Source organism: Medicago truncatula, chromosome 3 (genome assembly GCF_003473485.1).
Source record: "Medicago truncatula cultivar Jemalong A17 chromosome 3, MtrunA17r5.0-ANR, whole genome shotgun sequence".
In the NCBI taxonomy this organism is placed as follows: Eukaryota; Viridiplantae; Streptophyta; class Magnoliopsida; order Fabales; family Fabaceae; genus Medicago; species Medicago truncatula.
The window spans coordinates 55,000,051-55,011,530 of record NC_053044.1 but is presented as its reverse complement, the minus strand read 5'-3'; the positions used below and the strand labels follow the sequence as shown (position 1 = coordinate 55,011,530).

General features: G+C 32.6%; 2 protein-coding genes across 2 annotated transcripts; both read left to right on the top strand.

Moving 5' to 3' along the window:
* Nucleotides 1-8,968: 8,968 nt before the first annotated feature.
* On the top strand, nucleotides 8,969-10,797 carry LOC112420293 (uncharacterized). The gene is made up of 3 exons (XM_039832120.1): nucleotides 8,969-10,242; nucleotides 10,360-10,544; nucleotides 10,670-10,797. Exons 1-3 carry the CDS (start codon nucleotides 8,969-8,971, stop codon nucleotides 10,795-10,797), a joined length of 1,587 nt encoding a protein of 528 aa, XP_039688054.1.
* Nucleotides 10,711-11,480, top strand: LOC120579745 (uncharacterized). The gene is made up of 3 exons (XM_039832459.1): nucleotides 10,711-10,876; nucleotides 11,042-11,208; nucleotides 11,305-11,480. Exons 1-3 carry the CDS (start codon nucleotides 10,863-10,865, stop codon nucleotides 11,463-11,465), a joined length of 342 nt encoding a protein of 113 aa, XP_039688393.1. The 5' UTR covers nucleotides 10,711-10,862; the 3' UTR covers nucleotides 11,466-11,480.

The window sequence follows — 11,480 nt, the reverse complement described above, 5'->3', positions numbered from 1 at the left end:
ACAAAGCAGTTAAACGCTAACAAGTAGTGCGCTTATTGTATTTGGATATTTTATCTTAACAAGTGTCTTTACTGCATTTCCATATTTTATCTTAAAAAATGTATTTAACTTATTAAAATTTCAAAAAGAATTTTTTTTCCTATGTAAAATTTAGCAATTGTTTATTTTTTTAATACTTATTAATGTTGTAAGAACATTTGCTAGCATGAAAATCATGTTTTTATAGTTGGGTTGGCTAACAACATACCATTCTGAAACAAAAATCTAACAACATGAAAATTATGTATTGTTTTTGTATACACGTGATAGGGCTCCGAAGTGCAGGTTATCCGCCAAAGCTTGTATGCAATGTTAGTTGCAATGAGAAATAACAAGAAGAAGGATTCATGACAAAAATATTGATATAGTTATTGTTAAATTTACAAATTGAAAGGCTAAAACATGTCAAAATATTAGAAAATGATAGAGATCGCATTAATAATTCAAATGGCGTTGATTCAAGATAAAAAATCTAAATGGTGTTAATGTGTTTTTTATATGAGCTTTGTTATGTAAGCGGTGTGTAAGACAACTTATGAGACAACCATAAATTAGAAAAGAAAGTAAGGTATTGACACAAAAATTAGAGCAACAGAGAGAGAAAGCAAAAACATAATTTGAGTAAGAGAAAAAAAATTAACCTTTTATAAAGGTGTCTTTTAGTAAAATTATAACTAAAAAGTCCAAATCACACATTGAGGTGTGGATTGCTAAAAGAAACTTTTTTGGATGGCTTCTAGCAAAACCATATATATATATATATATATATATATATGTGTGTGTGTGTGTGTGTGGGCGCGCGCGCGATTGACAAATATTTGTATTTTTTATTTAGATTTATAAATAACAAATATGTACGATGTGCATGATTTTATATTAAATTATTATAATTACTATATATATATATATATATATATATATATATATATAATTACTCTTATTCCTTAAAAAAAAATATAATTACTCTTATCGTCGTTTACAAGACACTTACAAAAATCAATTTAATGAATTTGTGAGGTAAGAATAGATATTGATAAGTATTTTTTTTGTGGTGTCCGGGATTCGAACCTCGGACCTTGCATATATTTTGCATTATTCTTACCAACCGAGTTAAGCTCACGGAGACTGTTGCTATGTATTATAAAGTAATAAACTTTAAGCATTTCAAAATATTACAAAATAATTAGTTATGAACTTTAAAACGCTAAAAAAACAACGAAAACATCAACTTATAAATTGAATTTTGAACTGATTGTTTGCAGATACACCAATAAAAAATATCTAGGAAATATGATGTGTTGCAAATCCCAGAGGCGTGACGCTAGTAACACACACCCTATAGGTCGGTTGTAGCCACCTTTGGTTTTTGTATGGGCGAAGGTTGTCTCCCATTTAACTAGTAAGGGTTAGTCATGACAACCTCTGCTCTAATATTATGATATGTCATTCTAAAACCCTAACTATAGTATAAGATGTTATGGTATATTGTTACTCTTGGTTGTCGTATGTAGTCACAAATTCATTGCATTTTATGTATGATATACATAATTGAGTCTTAGATAACTCATAAATAATTGTTGTCATGTTTGTATAGCAATAGTCATTCTTTCGGTGATATAGCTTGATAATTTATACAACCTATACACTTAAAACATATAGAAATTAACACTCACACCAACAACCTTCAAAGAGTGCAATTACATTTATTAGATCCAACCAATTAATATAACCACTCATGTTGATGTTTTTTACGTATAAAATAACCCTCATGTTGATGGCATAACAATGAAACACTTGTTTTAAAAGAACAATAAAAACAAATGATAAATAAAACGTGGTTAAATATTATGATGATGCAAAAAGGGTTAGAGAGTCAAATGGAAGAATCATACCATCGCAACGTTCCACCTCAATAATTTCTTCTGTTGGAATATTTTGTACCATTTCAAGTTGTCCTTCCACTGAGAAAAAAATAATAAGTATTTGATGTGAATTTTAGTTTCTTATAAATTCATCTAAAACTCTGGTTTATGTAATTGATAATTTTGTCTGATTTATTTATTATTATTTGTCTGATAATTATATAGATTTATGTAATAAATAATCCTTAATAAGTCATTAGGGGTCTTGATACAACGCAAGAGGATGATAGGTGTTGAAACAAATGCACATGGCAATCAAGACCCTTAATGACTGTGATAGATTGGTTATACCAAAATATAGCAAAAATAAATAAATTAATACGACGATAATAACAACCCAACTATCTAGAGAATCAATGTGATTCAGCTTTGAAGTGGGAAAAAAAATAATACAAATTGACATTTAAGTTTATACCCCAAATTTGTTCCAGTTTTCGAAAAAAAGTCAATCTAAGACAATGATGATTAAATCAATATAGAGACTAATAGAATGAATTTCAAAGATTAAAATAAGAAATTGACCTAAGTTTCAGATTAAATAATGAGGAGAATTAGGGTTCCAAATTGAAATTGGTTTTTATGAATTACTACATCAAATTCAGAATTGACATCAAATTAAACATACACCAACAATAAAAATTAACACCAAATTGAATCAAATTTTCGAAATACAATAAAAAGAGAATTAGGGTTTTAATGTGATTTTATTTTTACTAAGAAATGATTTTTCGTATTAGAAGCATAAACTAAGTACGCTAAAAGAATAGATGACATACCACAAATAAAGAGAAGACGACAATGAAATTACAGCTTCAGAAAGGTGTTTGCCGATAACAGTGAGCGACAGAGGGAGCAAATGATCGACGGGAAATAATATTATTTCTTATTATCGATGTGTATGGCGAGCAGAGTGACGTCGATAAATGGGTGGTCGGTTGTTGGCTACGAAGAGAGAGAGAGAGAGAGAGAGAGAGAGAGAGAGAGAGAGAGAGAGAGAGAGAGAGAGAGAGGAGAGGAGGCGGGAGAGTGGGAACAACTCTCAATGGTGTTTTTTCATTTTAAAGATTCAGCGATTAAACAAACAGCAGATAGTTGGTTGAGTTAATAGAAAAAACAATTGATAAAAGAACGTTGCACACAAAAAGACAAGAAAAATCAATATTATAAAACTATTTTAATTAATGAAAAGTGGAGGAACATGAAAATTATTACTTTAGTGTACTATCAACTAATGGGTCGTTTGATGATCGGGATAAAGAAGTTGAAAAATACCAATCAATTGAGTCCCTTCACTTCATCAAAATATTTCTTGTGTAACATCTATCAAAAACAATAAAACATAAACATATTGACTAAATAGTCTTTTGGCGCGTCAATACAAGCATATAACCTTCGAAATTATGATGCAAAATTTGAAAAAAGAGAAATAACATCATGAATTCAACATTGTCTTTAAAATTCAAAGGTAGTAGTAGACAGATTTAGATAGTAATAGAAAACATTGCATTTCTCATAATTCTAAATTGTCCTTCCCCGCCTTACTATTTCTTAACTTTATGGAGTCATCATTACCCCATCTACGACCTCAACTATTTTGGATGTTGAGGAAATCAACACTATAACCCCTTATGATTCCACAATGGTATCTTTTTATAAGGGTGGATGATTAATGAGCTCGTGACAAAATTATATTTCAAAAATAGTTCCCTACAAATAAAATAATGAATAATTATTTTTTATCTTTCACTACTTTTCTTTTCGTATATTTAAAAAACTCTTTAAAAAATGCAACCTTTTCGTATTTAGAAAATTCAATGACATTGCACAATGTCACAACAATAGGGTCATGCTCCACAAGTGACCTTCATAGCTCCTCTTCATTGATAGAACATTTTCGATGGCCTTTAATATGGACTCTGAATATTTTATCCATCTGCCAAATATTAAAATAATAGTAGTAATAATAATAATAAATTTCTATATTAGATTAAAGTAAAAAAGGAATTTACCGCTTTGTCATAGTATGAATATATGTGTTTGGTTATGTAGGGGTAATCTCACTCCATTGAAATTCCATGCTGATACACATACTCAAAAGCTTCTAACAGTCGACCAAACTTCTGACACATCTATCGACTATCTCATGTTTGTTTACTTCAACATGTAAGCCAACAAGAATTTTTAGGTGTGATTCAATCACCTTTCTTATTGTGAACACCCAACATGAAGTTGTGACACATTTTCAACAGTAAAAACATAATATAATGACAAATAGTCTTTAATTAAAATAATAATACAAAGTATAATCACAAATATTCTTCAATTAAAATAACAATGAGTTGAAAAAACATGTGCGGTCATGTCTTATGTGCTATTATATGATACAATAAATAAACATTTCTTCAAACACATACCAACACTAAAAACATAAAATTAACAATTGAAAAAATAAACATTATTTGAATCCCCTGAAGAAAGATTAGTCAAATACAACATCAGTATCATTACTTATCATAAATTTTTAAGAACTTTCTTGTAAATAACATTTGAAGTCAAATTAATTTCTAAAAATTACAACAATAAAGAAAGAGAGAAAATGTTAATAAATAGTAAAAAGAAATATACATGAAAGTTTAAGCAAATTTGTAAGCTCTATAAATAACATTGTAGTACATTTTCCTCAACATACAACATATTTATATAGATAACTTCATAAGGTTTTTTTTTTCTCGAAGTTACATCGCAAGAGCAAATTGAACATCATATAAAGTTATATCTTATGGATTTAAATACATGGTTATGAATATATTTTGAAAACTCATTGTTTCCACTATGCAGCCGCCAGCTTATTATTCTTCTTCTTTCATACTTTTGATAGTGGTGGATAGAGCTTTAGTTATGAGTTTGGTGTATGAGGGAAATCTAAGGATCACACGTGCTCTTATGAGCGATTTTATGTTTCGGAGTTGTTTGTCTCGATGTTATGGTTTCGATACCAACAACATCACCTTAATCAGACATTCTAATGTGAAGAAACCTGAGAGAGGCTCTTGTAACCATGTAATGGAAACACTCATCAAAATAGTATCGCAGTGTAAGCCATAAGACCGCTTGTTGGTGCATCTCCATTATCACAGAGGGAAATACGACTAGGAAGAGGACGAGGAAAAGAAGGAGGAAAATATCGACTATTATGTTGCCTTTCCTGATAGGAAAACCATAGATGGTCGATCTCTTTGCAAATTCATAGAAATTGTTAGAGCTTAATGCTCGTTAACGATGATTGTAAACGCTTGCCAAAGTGGGGGCCTCTTCAAATCCAATGAAAAAAACTCAGAAGTAGGCAGACCCACGTCTCATCCAAATGGGATAATCATATCCTCGTGTCCATAGTTTTGAAACTCGGCTCGGACCGACCGGTCGGACCGGTTGAACCGTGAACCGATGGGTAAGCCGGTTCGAGCCAACATTTGGATCGGCTATGCAGTTAACTCGGTCAAAACCGGTGACTCGGCCGAGTCGTGGGTCAGATCGGTTCTTCTTCTTGTTTTTTTTTTTTAGCTTGCCTAAAACGACGTCGTTTTGGATTTTGCAATTAAAAAAAAAAAAAAAAAACTGGAATTAGAAGGGTCATAACTCTAAAACCTCACTCCCTCCATTCACTACTCTGTTTTCACGTACAGAGAGAAGAGAAGTTGAAAAGTTCAAACCACCATCGCTCCAGTTGCCGTCACCGCCGCTTGTCTCCAGGTCGCCGTCGCTCGACGTTGCCGTCCTCCACGTTGTCGTCGTTGTCAAACAGTTACGGTACGTTACGTGAAAACTGAAAACCTTCTTTTTTTTTTCTTCAGATTGTTCTTCTTTGCTTCTTTTTGATTTCTTGTTTTGATTTATTGTTGATTTCTTGTTTTGATTTATTGTTGATTTAAAACCTCTCTTGATTTATTGTTGATTTCTTGTTTTGATTTAAAACTTCACTACCTTCATTCAGTCCTCGATTTTATTGTTGATTCTGATTGTTTAATGTTAATTCCATGTTAATGTTTAATTCTGATTTATAATGTTTAATTCTGATTGTTTCATAATTCCATGTTATAATGTTTAATCTGATGTAGTTATTATGTATGTGATCGATCATCTGCTTCTCTTGTTGTTGTTTCACACACAAAAGTAAATGTAAATGTAAATGTCTCTGATTTTCTCACTGTCTTTATGTATGTGTATTTGTGATTAGCTATGGCCTCTTCTGAAGCACCAACACAACCATTGTAACACCCCGTTTTCCCAACATAAAAATTTCATAAATTAATCAGAGTAAAACACCTTAAACGGAATGTTACACTTCTTTTCTTAAAAATCACAAATGAATAATTAAATAATTATCCTTCAAATTTCAACAACGTATTAATCAAAACTTTGCAGCGGAATTAATTCAACGACAATAAAAGCTCCAACAACATGTTCCAAAATTGATACATAAAGGAATGATAAACATCGTAACAATTTTCCATCCCGTTACGTATCAGAGCCCTAAAACACTTGAGCCACCTCTCCTACTAAGCTTCATTACCTGCAAGTTACCCATACAAAGGGCAACATTTTCAAGCAGAAGGGGTGAGATCTCTCAAACAATAATAATAAGCATATAATTCATCAATTACAGTTAACAACATAGACATCATCAAATCCACCCAATAATAATTCTTCTTAATATCCCCTTAGTACTCATGAATAGAAGACAACTTAGCCACTATGCATCAACGTTATCAATTCATAACAATAATTATTCATCAACCATCTCATTAACAATACATGAATAAGGAACAACTTATCAACTTAACATAACCATCATCAAGTACATTTAACAACTCATAGATAACATCATGTAACATCAAAATAGCCTCTCATTCAACACTATAAACAATCATCATAACATCGTCATAATCATCTACATAAACAACGTAAGAGTACACCACCTCTTATAAACAACAACGTAAGAGTACACCATCTCTTATAAAACGACCAAGTAAGAGTACACCACCTCTTATTAAAAAAAAACGACAAAGTAAGAGTACACCACCTCTTATAAAACGACCAAGTAAGAGTACACCACCTCTTATGAACAACAACGTAAGAGTACACCATCTCTTATAAAACGACCAAGTAAGAGTACACCACCTCTTATAAAAAAACGACAAAGTAAGAGTACACCACCTCTTATAAAACGACCAAGTAAGAGTACACCACTTCTTATAAACAACAACGTAAGAGTACACCATCTCTTATAAAACAACCAAGTAAGAGTACACCACCTCTTATAAAAAAACGACAAAGTAAGAGTACACCACCTCTTATAAAACAACAACGTAAGAGTACACCACCTCTTATAAAAACGACAAAGTAAGAGTACACCACCTCTTATAAAACACTTGACATAAACAATCACCAACGATGGCTACAACTACGACATCGACAACAACACCAACGATGATGACAACATCGACAATTTGCATAACATACTTATGACTTATTCGGCAACGTACAACCCAACAACGCTTACAACTTATACCAACATTAGATCTTCATGATATTAATACGTCACAACCGCAAGGCAACACCATTAAATAATATGCAGCAAGTCAACATCAATAATAATCATCATATATAACAATTACAATTTCATATCAACGTCTTTCACAATATATAAATATTTTCACATTTAATCATCATTATTAATCATCTTATTCATCCTCTCTGAACCTCATTATAATCATTAACAACTTCATTTAATCCCCAAGGGTCGACTCACAACATAAGTTACATACTCTTAAACACCCTAATTGAACTCACAGTACTTCTAGTTTTGAGCTTTGGAATTATTCCATAAGTTTTGGATTAACTTAGAAACGGTTATACTGAATTTTCATAAGATTTCACTAAGACCTCCTTGGAGTATTTTCATCATATCTCAAAAACAAAAAATCATTTTCAAGTGAAACCAAAGCCATTGGAAAGCTAACAAAATTATCTACAACTTTCATGTTTACACCAAAGGTCAACTCAAAACAGAAACGTGTGAAAAAGTCGCAAGAACATGAAATAGGGTAAGCATCAGACATATTGAAATTTACAGATTTTCTGTCAAAATCGCCTCACGATCACTGGGATCGCCTCATGATTTCGACAGCATCATACATGCTGATATTACAGATTTTTCTACGATTTTCTACCATGGGAGCCTCCTTGGCTCCGTTTTTTGACCCTAAAACTCTCCAAAATCATCCATAATCCTCGCCATATGATTACCCTATCATTGAAACGTTAATCCCTCACTAACCTACCCGATTAACCACTCTTTTCACCGTTCAATTCTATGGTTTCTACACTTTTTCATTCAAAAGTCAATAATCAAAACCTAATCTCAATTCTCAAATTTAACCACAACCCCTTGCTAAATCAAAATCAGAATTATACAAACTATAATCATTGAGAGTTAGCCTCACCCTTACCTTAGATTGATGAACAAAGCTCTACACGATCTTCTCTTGGATACTCTTGGCTCCCTCTTGGTTTTTCTCCCAAAAAGCTGCTTCCACGTGAAAATGTTTTCTGACTTCTCTCTTTTCACTTTCCTTTCTAAACCTAATCTAACTTCTTCTATTCCCACTTAATCCCACACAACTCTCCTTATTTCCAAATCAGCCCCTTGAACTCCAAATATTCTAAATTTCCACTTATTCTATTAAATAGTAAAATAACTCATTTAATAAAATATAACACACCACATAATCAACAATAATTATTTAAAATCATATATAAAAAGACTTTAAATCAACCAATAATAATTAAATAAAATTGGGGCGTTACAACCATCAGCAGAAGCTTCGACTCAAGATTCTCAAACTCAAAGGAATGTTAGGGCGAAAACCGATATAGCTTGGGGTCACGCTAAACTTGTCCTAGACGGTGAAAAAGAAAAACCACAATGTATCTATTGTAACAAAGTTATGAAGGGAGGTAGAATTAATAGATTAAAGTTACACTTGGCTGGAGAAACTGGACAAGTCGAAGCATGCGACAAAGCTCCTGAAGAAGTCCACTTTAAGATGAAACAAAATCGTGAAGAGACAAGGCTCAAGAAAAGAAAAACTGAACATGCAATAGGTAATGAAGAGCAAACACAAAGAGGACAACCTAGGTCAGTGGTTGTTGCATCTCAAAAGGGAACGAACAATGGAAGCTTTGATAATTACTTTTTGCCTAGAACAACTCCCGGATCACAACCTACTATAAAAAGTGTGTTGCAAACCAAGGAAGTTGTAGAAAAGTGTGATCTTGCACTTGCAAAATGGTTCATTGCTGCATCTATTCCCTTCAATGCAGCAAATTCACCATATTTTCAGTCTGCGGTCGATGCTCTTTGTTGCATGGGAGCCGGATATAAAGCTCCTTCTATACATGATTTACGTGGTCCTTTGCTAAATAAGTGGGTTGATGAAACAAAGAAAAAGATAGAGAAATACCGTGAGATTTGGAAGACTACTGGTTGTACTCTTATGGTAGATGGGTGGACTGACGGGGTTAGGAGAACTCTGATAAACATTTTAGTTTATTGCCCTAAAGGAACGATTTTTATCAAATCTGTTGATGCTTCTGGTGCTTCAAAAACTGGTGAGATGTTGTTTAAGCTTTTCAAGGAAGTAGTGTTATATATTGGCCCTGAAAATGTTGTTCAGATAGTGACAGATAATGCTGCAAACTATGTTGCTGCTGGTAGGTTATTGGAGAAAGAGTTCCCTGGCCTGTATTGGTCTCCTTGTGCAACTCATTGCATTAACTTGATGTTTCAAGACATTGGAAAATTACCTGAAGTTAAAGAGGCAATTCCACATGCCACAAATGTTACCAAGTATGTATATAATCATTGTTATCCATTGTATTTGATGAGGAAATTTACTCATGGAAGAGAGATACTTTGTCCTGCTCCAACTCGCTTTGCCACTAATTTCATTGCTTTGCAGAGTATTTTGTCTCAGAAAAATGCACTTAGAGCCATGGTAACATCTCAAGAATGGACAACTTCTGCTTATGCAAAAGATGCCAAGGCCAAACAATTTGTGGAACAAGTCTTGAACACTAACTTTTGGACTGCTTGTGCTGACATAGTGAAACTCACAGAACCACTTGTACGTGTGTTGCGTCTCGTGGACAGTGAAGATAAACCTGCTATGGGTTTTCTTTACAGAAATATGTATAAGGCTAGAGAGGAGATGGTGAAGAGGTTTCAAAGAAATAAGACAAAAGTGGAGCCTTACTTGAAGATCATAGATAATCGATGGGATTCACAACTTTGAAAAAATCTTCATGCTGCTAGTTATTGGTTAAATCCATCTTGTAGATTCAGTCTTGAGTTTGAGAAACACAAGTCCACCACATCTGGTCTTATAGATGTCATTGAAAAGTATGCTCGTAATAATCATGAGCTGCGAGCAAAGTTAAATATAGAGACAAGTATATTTAGAAATTCTGAGGGCGACTTTGGAAGGAAATCTGCTATAGAAGCTCGAAATTCACCATTTCCAGGTATCTTACCTTTCATTGTATCATATACACTTACGATGATCCATTTACAAATATCTTACCTTTCATTGTATCATATAAACTTACGGTAATCCTGTATTAATTGATGAAATTTTGTAATTTTATAGATGAATGGTGCGAACTTTACGGGTGTCAAGCACCACATTTGCAAAAATTGGCGATTCGGGTTCTAAGTCAAACTTGTAGCTCTTCTGGTTGCGAGAGAAACTGGAGTGTGTTTGAGCATATTCACTAAAAAAAAAAAGAAATAGGTTGGAGCATCAAAGGCTTAACGATCTAGTCTTTGTTCGTTACAACTTAATGCTAGAAAATAGGTATGTATTACTACTATATTTTAGTTATATTAATCCATTGATAAAATAGTGTTTGTTTCTTTGCATAATGGGATTGTTCACAATAAACCTTATATGTTCATCATTTTTTATTTTTAATCTTTTACATTTAGATAGAAATCTTTATATTTTTATAATGATTTATAGGAACAACAAAATTCGAAACTATGACCCCATCAATGATGAATTACTTGATGATCATCATGATAATTGGGTGTTGGAGGATTCACCGCCATTTTTAACAGTTGAGGAGTTGGAATCATTACGCAATGATCTTGCCAATATGACCATCCAACCTATTTCAAATGATATTGGTATGTATGTTTTTTCTTATAAGGTTAAAATTTCATTATTTCACTATATGGTTATATACCAATTGCTAATATTTATTTAAATTGATGTTTTCATAGATGGATTGAATTTGGATGAGGATGATGATTATGGCAATGATGCACCTGACACTAATGCAGAAAACATGGATCAAAGTAATGTTTTTGATGAAGCTGCTGGAGAAGATGTTGAATTCCTTGATGAACTTCAAATTCAATCAATATTGACTCCTTGGAATTAAACGTTATTGATGATA